Source organism: Orbicella franksi, chromosome 2 (assembly GCF_964199315.1).
Source record: "Orbicella franksi chromosome 2, jaOrbFran1.1, whole genome shotgun sequence".
In the NCBI taxonomy this organism is placed as follows: Eukaryota; Metazoa; Cnidaria; class Anthozoa; order Scleractinia; family Merulinidae; genus Orbicella; species Orbicella franksi.
The window spans coordinates 1,133,854-1,154,424 of NC_138146.1; the positions used below are offsets into that span (position 1 = coordinate 1,133,854).

Consider the following 20,571-nt stretch of genomic DNA (forward strand, 5'->3'; position numbering starts at 1 on the left):
GTTTTAGCGGTGAAGGATTTCTTTTGGAATTTGCCCCACTCCTCCCCTACTAACCCTCAAAAAATAATGGTGTCACTAAGTCAACCTTTACGCACGGGTTACGGACGGTGGACTGGAGAGTTGAGTGACGAATAAAATGACCGAGGGAGACTGGTATAATACAACTTCAGCACAAGATGCTACGACAGTCATTTATTTCAAGGTCAATACAGAGACCAGGTATCATGATTTTAAAAACACTGCAATCAATTAACAACATTGCAAACAAAGAATAAAACTCTCAAGGAAAGACTTTCTTTCCAACATTAGAAGCCATTCCTTACAATCCCAGCAAAATTGAATTTTAGTTTAAAAAAAATACAAAAAAGATTAGTCTACAAATTGTAACAACTTACCACCGGAACACGGAGTCACGCCTATGGTGCACATCCTTGCGTGACTCCGGAACGGGTGTCACGCTACAATCTACCTGTCATGAATTAGAGTCTGTTTTTGGGATAATAACAGACTTGAGCAAAGAAAATGTCAACCTGGATACAAATGGATTTGTAACGTTGTGATGGAGCTAAACGCCGCAAATGATTGTCACAAGGAAATGTAATAACTATCTACTGTAATAACTCCTCTACCCCCCCCCCCCTACTAAGATGTTTGTAACCCCTTTGAGGTAAAAATTGAGAAGATTTGAAATTTCCGAAAAACAAACACGACCAAAAGAAACTAATGCTCACTAGCACCTTATCCAATGGTTACACACTAGGGTTTTATCCACAAACTTACAAGTTTGGTGTTAGAGCAACCTTGGAACATAATAAACAGTACCACATGAAAGTACTGCTCAATAGCTGCCATTTGAATGGTCACACACTAGGGTTTCATCCACAGACTTCAAAGTTAGAAACACTTTGTAAAGGAAACTAAAAGCGTTACTTGAACATATTGCTAAATAGCTCACATGTCATTGGTCACATAGAGGCATTACTACCCATACCAAGCCAGCCACTCATACAGTTAAAGAGAACTACAAACGGATGCCAAGTTTGACTCTTAGAAAGCAAGGGGTTTAAACATTGAAGGCAAGTAATGAATGCATGGCCTATGTTACTTCCATGCTTTCCACAATGTTCTAGATCGCTAAGTTAGAAATGAAATTAAACCTCCAAATAAATATAAGCACTTCAGAAGACATATAAAAGAAATGGTAGCGCTATTATCTATGTAAGCCCTCTAGGTTTGTCACTTCAAATATTAACTGTCATCAATCACAGGCAAAGCATTCAAAGCAATTCACAACCTGGCTAATCAGTTTGTGTTATGGTTGAGTAAAATGTAAAACTATAGTAGTAAACTTCACTGCGTTAAAACCAAGCATTCATCTCCCTAATTCTCATATTTAGAGTACAGAAAATCATTAAGTATGGGATAATGTCTTCCACCAAACAAGAGAGAACATCAGAAGAAATGTACAGGAAATTAGTATGATTGATTGTGGGATGGACAGACAGTTAAAGCACCTTAGCTGGGTCGCTTGCCCAACATTACTCTTAAAGGTATCTCCTTCTTCTATTTGATTCACGACAACACTTAACCAAGTTGGAAAGTTGTCTAACAGAACAGGTTCAAAACTGTTGTTGACTATTATACTTGAAAAATTGCACAAGAGCACAAGAAGAGTCTATTTTTGCCAGCTGCAGGTTTGTCCAATTTAATTTATTTATTAATGTTTGCCCTGAATGTAATGAATGAAATCATAGATTATTTATGTCAAAACAGGTTAAACAGGCAAGAGTAACATATTAGATCCCTACTGTAAAATGTCATGTCTAAGGAAATATCTGTCAAATGTTGAAAAATAATGAAGGTAATAATATTCAGCCAGTGTTCAAGAACAAGCCATGCTCCCTTCATTTTGGCAATTTGTTTTATGATTCATTTTCAACGTGCAGGATCCAAAGGAAATGCACTTGGGAAATGCATCTTGATCGAATTACAAAATAACTTAAAATACAGTCAGTTCGTCTGAGGAAAATCTATTTTGCAAGCTTCCAACCTCCCTAATTTACAACTACATACATGTACAGAATACAAATAAGGTTATTCTTATGTGAAAGGTGTACCACTAACTCTACAAAGTAAAATCTGCTAACAGCACTAAAAACATAGTGTAAAATCTGCCCCAGACTTCGAGCTGAATCTATTCAATACCAGCACTGGCCACCAAGTCATCACCATCATTGTCATCCTCTGCTTGATTTTGTGTTGTCTTCTTCCGTGTCAGAATGTGGTCACAGCAGACAGGAATTCCATTTCCTAGCTCTGTGATTTGACCAAACGCATGAGTTTTACAGTAGGAATTTGGACATTCAGAGCACAAGATGTTTGCTGTCTTGCCGCAGTCGTCGCAGAAGTGCCATGGACAGATCCACTTGCCACGAGTGGTGACATTACCTCCGAGGCAGTCCCTGTGGTAGCACTTTGAACAGCCTACCTTGTCGCACAGGAGAAGTTCACCACCATCACCGCAGATGTAGCATTCATCTTCGTGAACTGAAATTAGAGAAGAGGCTAGTTGGCAATCGTTTAGCCTCCAATACCTGAGCATGCATTCTGCAAGCAAGTCCAAGTCACAGACGATGAGGTGTCTGTGAAGTGCCTCACACTCAGTGCAGAATAAAATCTCAAATCAAGAAAGCAAAGACAGCCAAATTTATAAATTATGTTTACTACTGTGCCTTTCAATAAAAAAGTCTCCCAGTCTCCCTTTGTGTTTTGTCGCTGTTAATCCCCAGGAGACAAAAGTTTACTTCAATGGGTTCAAAAGAATTGGATCCATTTTGCTTGTTTCTTTTTCTAAAGTTTGATTCATAGTCGTAGTAATTGTGATTTATGGCTGCCAAAAACATAATTGTTAGTTAGGGTTTGAAATTCAACATTCACATCTCACTGAAAGGCGCCCTGATATAGAGTTATTTTGCAGCCAAAGTTTACAAAAACTCTGCTGACTAGTTCTCTGCTTTTTACACTTATAATAGTGAAGATTTAATTGATTTATGATCATCATGAATTTACGGCAAGGTAGTTTAAATATCACCTTAATAACCTGACAGGTAGTGAAGCTCTTAAGTATGATAACAAGTAAAAATTAATAACAAAAATCATTTCCAACAATTTAACATCAGCTGATTTCTTGACCAAATCACTGACTTTTATCAGCAACACAGTGAAACATAGGTAGATCAAAAGAAAACCAAAGATACACTTTGATTCTGTGTGGCAGTCCACAGACAAATAAGAACTGTAACCAGATTTGAAGCAAGATGACTAACAAGTTAATAAAAACACTTACATGTGTTTAACTCAAATAATATGTACCTTTTTATAAATATATTAATTACTTTTTTTTATAAATATATTAATAACTGTATTTAGTTATAGTTCACAAGTGTTTATTCCAAATGAACCACTTCCTATGACTTTACATCTTCTTTCTGAATCTTATTTGTTGTTAAGTTTTAGCACACCTTGTCTATGCATTATTGTTTAAGGTCAGCCCTGATGGAAGTGGGCTATAGGTCCACGGCAAGGCACTATTGAGAGGAGAAGTGCCCGTGAGTTTTATCGCTTGGTCAGTGGTGTTACAACTTGTGCCATGCTCACTACTGGCCTCAGGACGAACAGCTGGAAGAGGAGGGGGCCGCTTGCGATGCTCCGCGCACACTGGTGTATCTGAAGCCAAACAAAAATGCTTGCTTCAGTTACAGTGTTTTTCAAACAAATTTTAACAAGGGGTGTTGTTATAAAACAGGGAAATGTGGGACAATAGGCTGCTAAGATTCATTAAACAGTGTTTGAAAATGTTCCATTGAAAAATAAACATTCCACTGTGAATGTGAAGGGGGAATAATTTAATCCAAAGGTTGCAAGTTAATTCATAACTATATTTACTAGAGGGCCAGCTTTGTCATTTTCTAATGTCACGACTGTGGTTCCAAAGTACATTGCAGTATATTTACAGGATTTAGTGCAAATTAGTTTAAAAGGTTTAGTATCAAGCTTTTACACTTTAAGGTCATTACTCACTGTTAAAGTAGTTTTTATTTCAGGAAAAGACTGCTTAACACTGTTCAGGCTTAAAATGATAAACAGTTTAAAGCCATGGCTTGGAAAAGAAAATATAGAGTAATAATATCTCTATCATAATTAAAACTCTAACTTTCAATCAATATTAGACCATATACAAATTAAGCACTTTTTTAACAGTAAAATGGAAGATAAAGAGCTTTGGCAGCAAATTACGACCAGCTTTAATAGCTCTTTTAGAAATTAATTTAATCATTATGATTTAAATATAAATATTACCATAATTATGGTTAAAAAAATCATTATTGAAACAAAGTTGCTGTAAAGAATGTGTGAAATAATTATGGAAATACATATAAAATAGCAACTTACAAAACATTTTCACAGAGCTGTCACCCAAACAACTCTGTCATACTCACTCAGGGTTGTGGAAAGTAGCTTGCTACTGGCCAAAATCACAATCTATTATATATAATCTCAGTGGGCTACTCAACTGAGCAAGTGGCCTGATTCTTTAAAAATGATTGTAAAATCAGCCAATAACTTCAATTGTAAAGCTGCCTACTTTTAAAAATTTGCAACAACCCAGCTCTTTTGCATGTATGCAAGGTTCTGTGAGAATGCTTACCAGGCACATATCTAGCCAATCCACGATTCCAGAAATATTGTTTCTGATTTCCATAGCTTTACTGAACAATAACATTTGTGTTTTATCCTGATTACAGTAAGATCATTGCAGTAACCGTTTAGAGCCATAAATTCCCATTTCAACTTTTTTTTTTACGTAAACTTGGCACACATACCTTCTTTGACAACAGGCTTTTTGATTTTCTTCTTTTTTCTCTTGTCTCCTGCCTTTTTCGGTTTTTCATCTTGGATCTGGTTCTTGGGTCTCACTCCAAGAAAACTGCTGCAGTTCTTAGCGCCACAGTGGCATTTCTTCTTTTCATTCCCTGTTTGAATGTTCAGAAAAACTTCAAACTCTCTATGTCCTAATATAACCCAATAATGCATGAGGAAAAAGTCATCACCGCGAATTTCCTTTAAACCAAGAAACTGTGGACAAATGCCTGTCGTGTTTCATCACAGTGTAATACGCGGCTTAGAATTTGTTATTTCTTAAATAAAGCATGACCGTGACGTCAGGTGTTTGCTTTGTGATGCAATAATGAATTCAAACTGACCAATGGTAGCACATACAACTCCTTGAGCATTAGAAACAAAACCATCAGTAGTGGTCACAAACTGGTCAAGTATGACATTTTCAACCAGCAGACCACGATGCAAGATGGATGATCAAACTCACCTAAGCAATCCAGTTGGTAATCAAACGTCAGTTCTTCACCTGCCTTGATTTCCCGCGAGGCAAAAAGTCCCACCCGAACATCTCCATTGACCGTCCATTTCTGTGTCTCACAGTTTGGATCACAGCTATGATTCATAAACCGCGACAGATTCCCCATGGGGCCAGCATCAATAATGCAGTCCTTGTCTATCGTCAGCATGTAGTAGTTTGTGATGTCTTCGCCTTTTCGCACACGTTCTTGACAAGTGGCCTCATCAATGAGCTCCCCAACATACTCGATGACAAACTGGCCCTTTTTGACATCTGGAATAGACAGAAAATAACAAAATGGTGTTGAGACTTCTCTTTAACGACAAAAAGTGGAAAATAGTACAGTTTCTTGACCAGCCAGTAACGCTTCTCGTGAGCTCATGCTGACAAAGCTTTGACAGCAACTGTTCTTCACTTTGTCCTGATGGCTTCATTTAGAATTCTCCAAACACTTAACTTGACAATAACAGGCAGTGCTTTGTCGGTTATTTACCAAACTGTATTTCCTGTTGTAATTTATTTTACAACATAAAATATTCTTCATCTAAATTGCATTTAATTTATTCACCAATAATTTTCCGTTGCCCACCTTCCTTGCATCGCAGCCCCCATCCACGATGTAATGTTCTAAATGGTTCACAATCAACATATTGCCTCTTTTGGAATCGTTGGTTCTGACAATTCTCCTTTGACAGGCACCGTGTTGGATTACACTCAAACTGCAGCATGCGATTCAGGCAGTTGGCCTCAGGACCACATGGGTTTTCACTATCTGGCGAGCAGTCGCATACAGGGAGCTCAGAAGGATCAATCAGCATTCGGACAGCTGTGGTGCATTTGTTTACCTAGGATAAGAAAAATAAGGAAAGTCTGCATTTGAAACTAGTAGCGCAACAGGCTGATGGTAATCTTGGGTTTTCTCAGAGGCCAAGGAGAGAATACTTCTACTCCTGACAGACGGGATCCTAGTCAATTCTTGGGTTACACCCAGCATATTATTTGTCACTACCCATCTGTTCACCTGCGTGGAGTGGGGCACTCTTGAAGCAAAGAGCCTTGCCAAAGAACAGTTCACACCAGCACCATTTGATCTAAAGTTCAGGGCACTAATCAAATTTTTACAGGGCACATTAAATACAAAATTTGAGTTTTTTTACATTAATGTAAAAATATGGAAATCTTCATAAGGAAAATATGATTCTTTTATTGACCATAACACAGAAGACAAATAACAATGAAATGGATGCAGGAAGCAACCAGCATTTTTTCAATGCACAGAAAATAAAATTCACTGTCTAAATCATGCTCGGGCTTTTAGAAATGTGGAAATGAGTTGCTGTCTTCAAGTCAAGTACAATTAGCGTGTGCATACATGAAAGAATGAATGAAAAATTGTTGTTCGCAACTGTATGCATGTCAAACGTATGAATGTAAGAAAGAGAATGAATCAATGTGGATAGAAAGGACTTTGTTTTCCTTGAAGACCTGAGCAACAAATTTCCTGGTATTTTATTTACCTCCCAAGGTTGCATACCACTGCCATGGGTACAGCAGGGAATGGTTCGCAGGAGGAAAAAAAAACCTGTTACAGTGTACATTACTTGCAAAAAATTTCAGATGATTAAAATTGCAGACAAAAGTGTCCAAAAATAAAACCATCCAAAATATTTACAGTACAGTATAAAACTTTTACATAGCACCAAAGTTCCTTTACAGAGCAAACTCTAGTTGAGACATGGCCTGAGATATGCAATGGATTGATGGAATACGTGTCATTTTCTCATCGCTGGAAAACCTTGAGGGTGTAGTAAAACTATCGTTTTCATTGATGTTGTTTCAGTCTAATTTGTGTTTTGTTGATGTACGATTACTTCAACGATTCTGAAATTTTTGTCGAACTTTGTTCGAAATGAGATAAAGAGTCCGAAAATTTAACGTTCGAAATAAAATGTCTGAAATTTTAACGTCCAACATCTTTTCACCTAAATCAATAGCCACTGGGCTAATAACTCCTTAAATTCACGGGCTATAAACAGGTAATATTCATGTGAATTGATGGTCTGAATATGGTTATACAGTCAAACCTCCCATAAGTGACCACCCAAAATGTCAAGCCTAGGTGGCTACTTACGGGGGGTGGTCGCCTACGAGAATTTAGAACATATGGGGTCAAAATTTTGCCTCATTAACATATGGCAACTGCAGAGGCTTACCCCATGTTTTAAATGTTTCATTCTTGTGAAAAAAGTATTTTGATAAAAAATATGGTACTTCCCATGGAGAGATTTCTGTCTCTTGCACTACCCAGGGGTGCAATAATGATGCAACACCTTATTATCCAATTTTCTCTCCCTTATCTGTCAAGTGGTTGCTTACAGGAGGATAAAAACAAAGGAAATTTTCAAACTTTTAGCTCTAAAAGTTGTTGTGGCCATTTACAAGAGGTGATCGCTTACAGGAAGTTCCAAATATAGTCATTTGACGTGGAAACTTTTGGTATTTTGGAATACTGGTTGCTGCAACCAGAGGTTCAACTGTATTTCAAACAGAACATGTTTTTAAAACATTTATGTGGACATTTCAGTCGAAGACATAGACATGCCACTAAATCAATTCAATGCAGCATGTTCAATACCTTTAGTTTGCTTCCATCATGATCTGTCTTTCTTTGTATTGGACACCAACTTTCAATTCAAGAGGGCATATGTCATGGAACATGTTATAAAAACTTTACCCAAATTTTTTATAAATTAATTTTTTTCACGTATGTCAACTTCTCCACGATCTGTTCCCTTTTTGATTTAACTGTTTTCCTGCTATATATATGATTCTCCTGTTTATGCAGATACAGTACTTTGTTTTCATAGGCAATGTTTTGGTTCACAGTTACCTGCTGAATTCAGTAGGCAGTCTCTGTGGTCACTAAGCATGTCCAGATAAATAGCAATTGCCTGTGCCACCATACCAAATCACGCAATGGCATGTATTTTAAATTTCAACTAGATTCCTAACCTTTATGTGTTTATAGGGAGCTGGTTTCTTGGACATCTTCTGAAGATCTTGTTCGGCTTTGTTCTCTTGTGCCACCCTCCATTCTGCATATTTCTGTTTAGCCTCAACAAGAGCTGAACAGAAGCAAGAAACGTTGAGATACTGTATTTCTCCTTTCATTGAAAATGCTCACCGTGTGGCACTAAATTTTTGCAGGGTACTAATTTTTGTGATTTTTGCGGATTTTTCTGCAATCCACAAAAATTTACTCCAGTTGCGAGAGTATACATACAAACATCCCCAGTAGAACCTTGTAGCTGTCATTTATTTAAAATGTCTCTTTTGTTCAGAAACAAAATGATGGAGGGGAAACAAAATGTTCAAAACTAAAAAAAGGTTTTTAGGAAAGGATTGTTAGAGGGTACTCCAATGAGAAGAGTATCTACAATTCTGCACAAGAGCCAGATGTCATTGAGATAGTGTGACACTAATAACTGTACTTCTCTACATATTTTTTCACTTCACAATTATATGCAGTTTAATTTAAAAATGCAAAAACATTGTAATTTCAATTAAAGGGAACTTCCTGAAAATCGTAAAAATAATATTGGTACCCAGCAAGAAAAACCAGAATTTTACAATCACAAGAATTAGGTCCTGCAAAATACAAAACATCACCGATTTGCAAAAATAAACTCCTGGAAAAATTTAGTGCCACAAGGTAAATACTTATAAAATCTGGCATTGAAGTACTAAATGACAACCATATGACAGTAATTAAAGACGTATACTCAAAATTTTCAGTGAATCATTACCTTCAATTCTCTGGAACTTCTATTACCACTCATTCACAATAAACAAATAACTCAGTCTATTGTTTTAAGGGCTATAAGGGCATTTGTGTGACTTGCCAGCAAATTGTTGTGTATGTGAATGAAACCCTAGGGTGGAAATATTCAAATGAAAGCTACTGACGATTTAAAGTGGTACTATGACGAAAATCAAATCTTTCCTATCTAAGCCATTTTAAAACATAAACAAGTAGTCTGTATGAGAAGGAAAATGTTGTTTACTATTTTCAAGTATCTCTTTTCATTCCAGAGATATTCAAGTTTTTAAAATATGCAAATTAGCCAAGTGATGGCATCATCTACTCAACCAAATTTTGATCAAATATGAAGAAAGATATCTCAGCCAATTTGTATCAGAAATGTTTGATTCTTTGCTGAAGGATTCTACTAAATGTGCTCCACAATACAAGCTTAACAGTTTTGTTACCATGGCAACATGCTGGGTTCCAGACCTCCCCAAAATTAAAGGCTTTTCTGGCCACCTTTGGCATTCCATTTTGATATTTGCTAATGGTACCTCATATGCATAATCCAGCAAGCATGTAAATATGTTAGCTAGAGGTTGTAGCCTCGTTTAATGTTTTCCGAGCTGCAAATCACTAACATATTGAAATCAAGTGGGTGGGGACTGGAGAAGAATAAGTTGCCATGGGAACAGAATTTTTTAGAGTCGTAGCTGTGTTTCATGTAGAACTATTAGCCTACCAAGTTTCAATGGTCTGTGCTGTAAATTGACCAAGATAGCTTCATTTATATACTTGATATAATTGGGTTGAGTGTATGACGTCATCAGTCATCTCATTTGCATATTTTACAGATTTTTTAAACTTAAATAACTCCAGAACTAATGCAGATATTTGCAAATGGTAAATGGAGTTTTTATTCTTTCATGGAATTCTATGTGATACACCTAAAAACTCAAGGGGTAAAACTTTGATCATAGTACCACTTTAAAATGCGTCATTTTCTAAAAAAAGACAGTGCCACTTATTTATCTTTCTGTTTCTTTGTTTTGAAAATAAATAAAAAAATAACAAAATCTAAGAACGACGTAACAACTTTGAGATCCAAATTATTCAATGTAATTATGCAGGTTTGAACTGTGGTCTTTTGAGAGTGATTAAAAGTGAATCACAGGCATCACTCTGAAAAGTGACCTCAAATGTTTTTTTTTGTCCCCCACAAATCTAATACTTAAAAAAACCCTACTCACCTTGTTTGAAAATCTTGGCCAGATGTTTGTTGTTACCGGAATCTGTTGAGCCCTTGTCGCCTTCTTGATAGCTGAAAACTCGACCTCTGTGAATCCAGTAATAGTCATGAGAGCCCAGAAACATAACTGGAAACTCTCCTGGCTGATGTCGCATGTTCTGAATGTTTGTAGGAACATCCCTTGGGTTGCAAATCTGCGCTGGCCACCACCTACATAGACAGATCAACATTAAGGAAATTGAGGAATTTCAAGTGCCACAACTAAAGAGGAGTAAGGCCTTTCACAAAAGTTTTGGGCTGGAAGGTTGAGTTCAGTTTCCTAAACAAGGCTCAAAATTAAAAAAAATCCTTAAGTGCCTCTCTCCACCCAGGTGTATAAATGGGTACCGGTGAACTTGATGTGTAGAAATAGTTATGTTGTGCCAAATTGATTAGATAAGAGCATTTCAAATTTCCCGTTGTTACTTCTTTGTGGAGAACTGCTATCTAACAAATTTTACATTATATTGCTTAGGATAGAAAAAACAAACAAGCAAATCATTCTTGTAGATTTTTTTGCTGTCCTTGTTACCTGTACATTCCAAGCTTGACCCAAACAATATCTCCATAAAGAAGCTGTTTGTTTTCTGTACAATCTTTGCAAAAGAAATGCCCTTCAGGAATTCCCTCATAGCTAATGCACTCGGGATGGAATGCAGCAGGACAACTCTCGCAACAAATCAGCGTGCCTCCAATGGAGCAAACAAAACACCAATTCACGTTGACATGGGTGTGGTGTGCCTTATTTTTCTCACGCAAGAAGTGCTTTGCACACACCATAAAATGAGAACTAATTGGAATACAACCTGCAACAAGACAGCCAGAAAGATGGTATGCCATTGGGCAGCGTACACAACGAATCATTCGTCCCCTCGACACCGAAGACTTGTTTGTAACACAAGTGCTGCAAAAGTGGAGTGGGCAAAAAAAGCGATCACCATCAAACTTTGCAGTTTTAAATGGTCTCAAACATTCCTCATGGTAGTGTTTTGTACACAGTGGCTGTGAACACTGTTTGACATTTCCTGTCTGTCTACACACGAAGCAGCAGTGATTTCCAGTCACACACTCATCACAGACAAACTTTCCCTTCGGTACAACTGACAGCCCTATACAATCCAAATGAAACGCATTGCCACAGATGCCCTCGCAAAATATTAGACTTTCCTGTTGTTCGCAGACAATACAAACAGCTTCTTTATCCCTTTTAGCGGTTGCACCATTCTTTACGCTTCCTGTCTCATCCCCTGCACTTGACGATTCCACACTACCTGCCACACTATCTTCTCTTTCAAGTGAAGTATTTGGCTCAGGCATTTCTTTCTTTTTTTCTTCAACCTTTTTACTTTTAGCTTCAACCTTTTTTTCTTTTTCCTCTAACACTGGTACTTCGTTAGTAGGCAACACTGCCACTTCTTTAGCACTCAGAGCCTTTCTGGTGGGTTTTCGGACTCGTTTCTTTTTGTTTTGAGTCTTGTCCTTACCAGTTTCCTCTGATAGCGTGGGCAATTCCTTTCCACTGCCTGGATTTTTCCCACTTTTTTCATTAACTGGCAGAGGGGAATGACTTGACATTTCCTTTTGATCTTCACTAACAATGACAAATTGTGGATTTCGAGGCCGCCCTCTTTTACGCTTTCCTTCTGGTTGGTTCTGTTTAGGTGTTATCTTTCTGATTTTCAGTTTTAGAGCAGTGTTTGGTGATACCTCCATGCTTGCTCCAAAAGAGGAAACCTCTCCATTTATTCTAGGAGGACTAACACTTCCATTGTACAAGCCATTACACTTTTCATGCAACTTAAGCCTGATTGATATGTCTATTTTGTCAGTGGCAACATCCGAGCAAATGGAAGAATCCAATTCATTATTTTGCTTGGAAGTCCTTTTCTTCCTTTTCTTTGGGGGCTCAACACTTTTCAGAGTTTCAACATCATTTGAAACAGATTTTGAAGCTACCACTACAGCAGTCAGTTTTCTTTTACGCTGCACCTTCTCCTTAGCAACTTTCTTTGGGTTGTCCTTAAATCCATTAGCACAATGTGCGTCTCCATTCAAGTCCTTGAGTTCCGGAATCGGAGTTTCTCTTTTACCGAGATCGGACATTTCATTTGCATGTTCATCAACCATGCCGTTCACTTGCTCTGGTAACGAAGTGAAGCCATTTAACTTTTTCATTTTCAAGGGGGGAAGACGTTTCCCTTCATTTTTGTCATAGTACTTAAAGGTGTAGCACAACTGGCGTTCATGCCGGTTCATAGGCTTTGCTTTTTCTGCTACTTTCACTGCAGTTTCCCAAGGTGCAACATGCTTTTGAGCAATCTTGAGTTGCTTTCCATGGAGAGAATTCTCAAAATGTTGTCGACCTAAGGAAAAGACATAACTAATGAAATTCCAAAATATTTTCTCAAAACTTATACCAAAGCAGTCTTGTCTAAGATCAAACCTGTAAGGTTTTAAGACTCCAGTTAAATATCTCTCTACAAAAAACTAAGAAAAATATACCACAGGGATATTGTAGTCAACAACAGAAATCAAGATAGCCAAATTCTCAAACCTAATTTTGAATTTTGAAAGAGATGCTAAAGTTTATTTCTAATGAGTATTAAGAATGTCAAAATAAACACACACTCCTATCAAATGCACCCTAAATGTGACTCTTTTATAAAGAAAAACATGATAACCAAATCTTATTTTCAATCTAGCAGCACAATATCATAATCTTGGAGAACAATATTTTAAATTAAAGATTTAGAGTTTCTTATTTGTCAGTTAAGCTGTTTTGAATGCCAATAAAGCAAAAGGGTTTAGAGAATCAGATAAAGCCTTTAGCCTATTTCAGTTTTAATTTACTCCGGTGTCAAAAACAAGACAGACGAAGCAGTTGTTGCATAACTTACAGCAAATATTGTCAGCCTTCATGAAGCATCTCCATGAAATTGTAATTGAATTTTTTAAAAAAATATAGTCTTATATCATAAACAATAGATCTATGGGAGTCATAAAGTTTATGCTTCTCATTTGAAACTTGCATTACCAGTAGTATATAAATAATTAATAGATATCTAGAGATCTGCAAGTAGGGTTAAGCTACGCTAGAGATGTCTGGCAGAAACCATTAATTTCATATGCTGCTTCTGAAGGTTTTATGCCAAATATTGACATTTTGAACAGCAAAAGATTATTTAATTCTCAGAATGATAATTCTTTTTTTTTTTTTTTGAAAATGGCAAGGCAGCCATTAAACTAAACAACCAGATGATGTTAAAAACATTTTGAGCCTGAGGCATTATCTTTAAGTCAAGAAAAGTCATTTAAAAGAAAATCAAATGAAAAGCCAGATGATTTCAGATTTCCAATAAAAAAGTAACTTATTGACAGAAAATCATAATTGGGCATAATACAATGTATCTTGGCCAGCTGATCCCTTGGCAAATTTTTATGACATGAAAAGATGAAAATCTCTTACTGCAAGGATGGATAATTATTTTTATAAATGAGTTACTTTTTGGAAAATGTGGCCTCTCTATGAAAAAGAAAATGTGACACATTTAGTAGACAAACAGATTGGATTAGGGGCAGATAGCAACACTACCAATAACTGCTTCTTGGTAAAATTCACAGTTTCTTTCTAAAACAGCTGTCATTGTTTTCGATCATGCGCTGAGCGACCGATCTAACCTATACATGGCGAAGCGCCAAAACATATTGTAAACTATGAAGCTCAAGTACACCCAGCCACTTGGATATTTACATAGACGAGTTACAATTCGAAAACAATTCCCCGTAGCCTAAAAACTTCGGTTTTGACCCCGCAAAAAGTTCCCGATTAAAAATCCAGTTCAAGCAGAACCCAAATATTGTTACAAAGTTTTATAATCCATTTCTCTTGAAAGTGACTGAACAACTTGTTTTGAATGAAATGTGGACAAACATGGCGGGGTTTAGAATGGTTTTGAACTTAAAATCGCCAAGCGATTATTCACCGCCGTTATTTCAGGCGACGAAGAAAACGATATGTTTAATTATCACACCTAGCAGGAGTGTGTTAAGATTAATCCCACAATTATTGATAAAACCTTGCAAGATTTACGCTAGATTTATCGCCCGACCTCGTCAATTTCTCAGTAAATGCATTCACTTAAATCTCCTACCTTCAAATTTCAGAATCGATCTCTCGGAGACCCAGCCCCTAAAGGGATCCTGGCCGAAAAACTGCACGTGATAATATCTTGCCCTTCCTTTGTACTTGAAGGAAACAGCCGTGTTGGGGTCGTATGAAACCATGGAAGGCCACCATGGATGGCCCGGGATTTTTGACCAAACTACATCACCGACCAGCCACGAAGCACTTTGAGTTGGACTCGACGAAGCTTTGCAATCTTTCGAACTGGGGCTCTCTGAAGGTTCAGAGGCGCCACTATCACCTCTGGTTTCTACTGCTGCCATCCAAGAAGATGACAGAGTCGAAATCCACGCGGCAAAATTAAGTTAAAAGCAGTAAATCACTCGCGGCGTGCAGCGACTAACTTCGAAGCGTTGCCGGATGGAACAACGGTTGAAACATTCTGATTGGCTCCCGCGGTACACATGGCTCAAAATTGGCGGTCGCCGAACATTTACCGACTATTTTTGCAAATCGACGAACAGCACCGGCGACTTCCGTAAGCCTCTCGGGCTAACGCGAAGAAGAGGAAGTTCTGAGAAGACTTGTAACAGCTAAAAAGAAAGAAAACTACGTGAAATATCGAATTTCTTTACCCAACAGACGCGAGGAACGAAACTGAAAGAGGGAAAAAATGATGTCGATGCTAGAATGCTAATTTTTAAAAATCCTCACCTTACCCATGCAAGGTGGAATTCTTTTTACCCAGAACGCTTTGTCGTCGTAATATCTCAAAATGGCGGACGGGATCGAAGTTCCCGTTCAAGTGAAAATTCTTGTTCAAGAAATCGTCAAAATTGAGTTTGAGATCCAAAATAATGTGCAAAGCATACGTCAATGCGAGGGGCCACTTAATTTACTCAATGACTTGAATCTGAAGGTTAAACAAAAGTTGCATTCTTTGCGACAGAAAGTCGAGGTAAGCACATGAAAACTACATGAAATTAATTAAGCTATTATTGATAAACTAGGGATAAACTTAGCATATATTTAATCCTGATTTGCAAACTAAACGTGAACTTTCTACCATTTGAATTTATATTTTGGGCCCTTACTTGGTGTAGAAGACACAGTTGACGTAAAACAATATAGAACAAAAGAACAAAAGAATGAGGAATATAATGAAAACGATAGGTTTGTGACGTGGTGTTCTATTGTGATGTGTCCTGTGTCGTCTAAACCAAAATGGAGCCAAATGTGTAAACAAACATCAGAGCACACGGAAGCAGGCAATATCTCCGAGTGCCACAGTTTTTATTTCTCTCCATTTGAGTGATTGATTAAACCTCATCCGTGAAGCCACTAACAGCGGATCCCTCTGTTTTTAATTATATTAACTTCAAATTATAATTATGTATAATTAATCTAATGCTCATCAATTGAAAACAAAAATACTAAAAAATAAAATATAAATGTAATGGTTACTGTAAATCCTCGAATTAGCATCTCCCCTCAAATAAGTGCCCCCTTCGAATAAGTGCCCCTCCTACCAGCCAAAATTTAAAATAAGTGGCTCCCTTCAAATAAGCGCCCCCTTCCCTCCCCTTGTTTTATGGAAAAGTACTGAGACAACAAAGGATGTATAGTTTTGGTCATGTTTAATTACAAGCAAGTGATTATGGACCCATTCAAGCCCTGGGTGCTAACTCGAGGATTTAGGGTATGTGGAGAAGCACTGTGAAGTCACTTTTATGTCAGTGACCCCACCCGTTAGTTTGATTTAGGAATTCCTTCAGACTTGACCTTCATGACTTTTCAAGTTCCCAGATAATTACAATTATTAGTATGCAAGGAAAAATATAGAGAAAAAATGGTGAGGGAACCTAATAAAAACCATGGGGCCCGTAAACTTGGGTTCCCTCCCATTTAGGCCAATGTTTGGGCACATTTGATACTCTGGCATGCATTTTTCGGGGTTGAGAAGAGGCAAAATCAGCAGCCTCTCAGATTTCAACTTTTTAGTTTGGCATCTCTTTAATATTTACTTGTATCATGTGCATGTCTGCATGTACACATCTGTTTAGGGTTTGGAGCAAGTGGCTTTTGAGCAAGACAAAGAATCTGACAGACTAGCTATATTAGCAGCCATGCAACATCATAGAAAAGAGTTGTCAAGGTACAGTTTATTGGTACAGAGGCTTGACCTTAATTGGTGGATTAAACAAATTAGTTTAGGCATAGCTTTTATAGGTAGCCCAAGCTGAGCTTGGGTGACCTGTGGTTCAGTAAAACATTAAGAAAAGTTCTGGGGAAAAAAACATTAACAAAAACTGCAAATTTCTTCTTTGGAAATTGAATAAATACTCAACCACCCTTATATGGACTGACGTTTTGTTAGAAATGACTGCTTTCCTTGACATTTCAGGGAGAACATTTCCAGTGGACATGGTGGAAGCAAAGGCAACTGAAAGGTTAATAAAACCACAAATGAAATAAAAAGAAAACGGAAAAAGAAAAAAAAAGAGAAGCCAAAGTTTGCTTTTTTGTGCATGCCCAAGTGGAAAACTAAGTTTCTGACCTCAAAGGGAAAGGGAAAAGTTAGATCTATCTAGATATCATCTTGAAATAAAGGGTTGGGCCATTCGGCCTCATTCCGTTGGAGAAATAGCCAGATATAGATGTGCAGAGGGTTATTTTTGAACGGTCATTTTTGGCAGAAATCCCAGGAATAAATGGCTATAAACCTGATCGAAAGCAGCATTTCTCACTATGAGCCTGTCAACCAGGCTGGTCCAGTTTATAAGATCAAGGTTTTTCACACACTTTTCTGTTGATGTGTGAAAAAATAAAACAAGTGTCAAGCACAAGAGACAGTTTTTCACCATGTTTTCAGACACCAAGAAAAATAAAAATAAAAATAAAACATGCAGTGGGGTTTGCATTTTTGATGAACTCCAAGGCAGGGATGGATCTAGAGGGAGGTGCAGGGGGTGTGCACCCCCCCCCCCCAAGATGAAGCCTTCCTCTTCGTATTCGTTACCTCACCAGTCAGTTATGCCATTCCTTATTGGTGCACCTCCTCCTAAGAAAAATCCTGGATCCATCCCTGCAAGGTGTTTGGAAATTTAATGAAATCTGACGTAGTAAGTGTTTCACATATTTGCAAACTAAAATAAACCCTAGATGTAAAGAAGTAAGCTAGTCTAATAAAAGCAGGTAATGGTAATTAAGATCACCTGTACAAACCCCTTGTTATGGTTAATAAAATAATTCACCAAGTTAACACAGGGAAAATCTTAATTATTTTAATCTTAACTCGTTAAAAAAATGAGTTTCAGAGATGCAAAAGTGATCAACTTGTGAGAATAATTTCCATTGATAGTTTCCAAATAGCACTTTGCATAGCCTTTACACTTGTGTTAATTCTGGTAGTGTAATAACACAGTAAATTAACCATTTGTTCACATCATCTAGGCCTTACAAAAAGTTTAATATTTTTATGTTTTAGCCTCCAGGTATCGATCAGGAAAGCTAATTTAGCTTCAAAGGCTATTATTGACAAAAGTGAAAAGGAAGAATTATTGGGAGGACAAGCCTCCAATGTACGAAACAGGTGTGTTAGAACCTGCAATAATATTAGTGTTTCTATCCCTTACAGTCATATAATTAAGTTGTTCTAGTACATACTGATCTTAATAGATAAACCACTCATAGCAAGAAGTTTGACTCATATCATTTGGGTGTAGTTTTCCCTCTTGAATAAATCTGCTATGCACAGGATCACACTTTTTAACACCCATCCCCCTCCCAAAGAAACCCAAAATCTTTTACTCAAAATAAGACCCCACAAAAAGTGAAAAAAAATTCTTCATTACTTTTTAGGACCTTCAACAAAGAGAATTTGGCAAAGACTGCAAGTAACATAACTCAAGATTTAATGAGTATTGCAAGAATGATGGAGGGTCAAGTCAAACAGAGTGAAGCTGATATGCAGATATTAGGTGCGTCCAGAAATGAACAATATTTGTCGTAATTAGTCCCCCCTAAATGTGTATAAGACTTAGGATGGGATCACATGCCAATGGACATCACATACCAATGATAGAAACCTCAGACTAAACTATCGGCCATTTTGGTGTTGTGTAGAGAACTGTGGTTAGTTTCAAATTTTAACCAATCAATAAACTGATATGTGATGTGAAGTTTATATGAAATAATTCATATATGAAGCTGAAGCCCTATATGAAGCCCTGATTTTTTTCAGGCTTCTTCTTTCCAATTGCTTAAATTGGAAAATTAACTGCGATGATCATTCTTCACTTTTAAACTGATATGTGTTGCACAAATGAAAGGTCACATTGAAATTGGTCATTTGACTAAGTTTGATGTTTTCAGGTTGAGCAGAGACCAAGTTATCGAAGGTGAAACATGACTCAAAATCAATACTTGTAACATCTCTAATTTTAATGCAGTGTTCCCCCAAAGAATATATTAAACTCATAAAAATTTTTATGATTTCTGTGAATGGTGATTTTCATGTCAGCTTGTTACAAATGGTAGGTGCATGACAGGATTTTACAGTTGCCACAGAACTGCTGATGAAAAAAGTTTAGAATTTACATTGTTTTGGGGGACGTTGTTTCAAAATTGGAGACATTTATAAATATGGAAGTTGAACGATGTTTCAAGGTCCATAACTTGGTGTCCGTCCACCTAAAAAGCATTCAACTCGGTCAAATAACCAATCTCAATGTGATCTTTCATGTGGTGGTGTCAGTTTATTGATTGGTTAAACTTAGAAACTTGCCATGTGCAACTCCAATAAAATTGTGGCCAGCCATCCTAAACATCTTTGGTTTTAACGTTTTCTCGTTGCCTTTTCTCTTCTCTCAGCCTCATCATCTGCACAGGTTAAAGACACACAAGAAGAATACAAGGGATTATCAGGAGTAATTCAAACCAGCAAGAACCTCTTAAACAAATATAACAGACGGGAAGTTACAGATAGACTTTTGATCTTCTTTGGACTTGTCTTATTCTTTTCCACTGTTCTTTACATTTTGAAGAAGCGGCTTCCGATATTTGGGGGCTAAAAGCTAATTACAGTTCAACCCCTATTAACAGCCACCCTCTGCAAAATGGATAGCGGCCACTTAAAGGGGCAGGATAGAGGTAAAAAATATATATAAAAGCCCTCATCGGGACTTTGATTACTAACTGTCTTATAGGGGTGGCAGTTTAAAAGGTGGCTGCTCAATAGGGGTTCGACTGTAAATCATATTAAAGTTTTAACATAATTATAGAATATTTTATTTATTATAATTAAAAGTCAGAATCCATAAGACTGCTTAAAGTTAATATTCTCTTAGGTAGGTAAAGTAAAATAGCAGATAGGTAGTGAGAACATAGGAATGCGTCAGCTAGATGTGAAGCATGAAACATGTATAACACAACTTCATGTTGTCATGGTGCAAGACGTCCCTGAAATAATAATTTAATAACAATAAATTGCTTGTTTTCAGCTGGTGTTGTTGCTCTAGATCAAGTCATTTTATCACTATTTTCAAAGCCCAAGCAAATAGGCTTCCTTTTCTTGTATGCAAGCCTTATAATGGATGAAACATCTGACTGATGTGACCCAATAAAGACAAGTCCATCCTGATAACATGGCTTTACAAAGAATGTTCTGTCTAGAGTTGGCAGTCATTATATTTGGGTGGAAAATATCCTTTAGGGTAGGGAGGGGGCAGAATTTTGCAAGAGGTTAAGAAATCTGTTCAAGCCGCAGTTTTTATTGATAAGTCTGCATCAAATGTACAACACTGGGCTTAGTTGTTCGAAGGGTGGTAAATGCTATCCAACAGATAAGTCTAGATCCAGTGGATAATTCTTGACAAAACAAACTGCATGATCCAGTGATATGTCTGATCGAGAGAGCTGACCACCCTTCGAATAAGTGG

The 20,571-nt window shown here is 37.2% G+C and overlaps 2 protein-coding genes across 3 annotated transcripts; one reads left to right on the top strand and one right to left on the bottom strand.

Moving 5' to 3' along the window:
- Positions 1 to 173: 173 nt before the first annotated feature.
- LOC145474627 (histone-lysine N-methyltransferase NSD2-like) lies at positions 174 to 15,033 on the bottom strand. 2 transcript variants are annotated; one of them, XM_081455158.1, is made up of 8 exons: positions 14,661 to 15,033; positions 11,042 to 12,872; positions 10,472 to 10,680; positions 8,429 to 8,541; positions 6,006 to 6,261; positions 5,387 to 5,689; positions 4,884 to 5,033; positions 174 to 2,547 (listed from the first exon to the last, which is right to left on the bottom strand). In XM_081455158.1, exons 1-8 carry the CDS (start codon positions 14,953 to 14,955, stop codon positions 2,195 to 2,197), a joined length of 3,510 nt encoding a protein of 1,169 aa, XP_081311284.1. In that variant the 5' UTR covers positions 14,956 to 15,033; the 3' UTR covers positions 174 to 2,194. The 2 variants fall into 2 exon arrangements, with proteins under 2 accessions (XP_081311284.1, XP_081311285.1); XM_081455159.1 differs by lacking the exon at positions 174 to 2,547 and adding an exon at positions 3,512 to 3,726.
- A 183-nt stretch (positions 15,034 to 15,216) lies between these two features.
- LOC145474735 (vesicle transport protein SEC20-like) lies at positions 15,217 to 20,130 on the top strand. The gene is made up of 5 exons (XM_081455190.1): positions 15,217 to 15,590; positions 16,696 to 16,787; positions 18,120 to 18,224; positions 18,494 to 18,612; positions 19,505 to 20,130. The coding sequence occupies exons 1-5, from the start codon at positions 15,408 to 15,410 to the stop codon at positions 19,702 to 19,704; spliced, it is 699 nt and encodes a 232-aa protein (XP_081311316.1). The 5' UTR covers positions 15,217 to 15,407; the 3' UTR covers positions 19,705 to 20,130.
- Positions 20,131 to 20,571: the final 441 nt, after the last annotated feature.

What these genes read in the sequence shown, in the direction of transcription:
- LOC145474735 (XM_081455190.1), top strand. Translation starts at nt 15,408, where the DNA reads ATGGCGGACGGGATCGAAGTTCCCGTTCAAGTGAAAATTCTTGTTCAA. An exon ending in CATAGAAAAGAGTTGTCAAG is followed by an intron (nt 16,788 to 18,119) that starts GTACAGTTTATT and finishes TTTATGTTTTAG; the next exon opens with CCTCCAGGTATCGATCAGGA. An exon ending in GCCTCCAATGTACGAAACAG is followed by an intron (nt 18,225 to 18,493) that starts GTGTGTTAGAAC and finishes ATTACTTTTTAG; the next exon opens with GACCTTCAACAAAGAGAATT.
- LOC145474627 (XM_081455158.1), bottom strand. Translation starts at nt 14,955, where the DNA reads ATGGCAGCAGTAGAAACCAGAGGTGATAGTGGCGCCTCTGAACCTTCA. An exon ending in CTCCCTATAAACACATAAAG is followed by an intron (nt 6,262 to 8,428) that starts GTTAGGAATCTA and finishes TTCTTATCCTAG; the next exon opens with GTAAACAAATGCACCACAGC. An exon ending in AAAGCCTGTTGTCAAAGAAG is followed by an intron (nt 2,548 to 4,883) that starts GTATGTGTGCCA and finishes CTCTAATTTCAG; the next exon opens with TTCACGAAGATGAATGCTAC.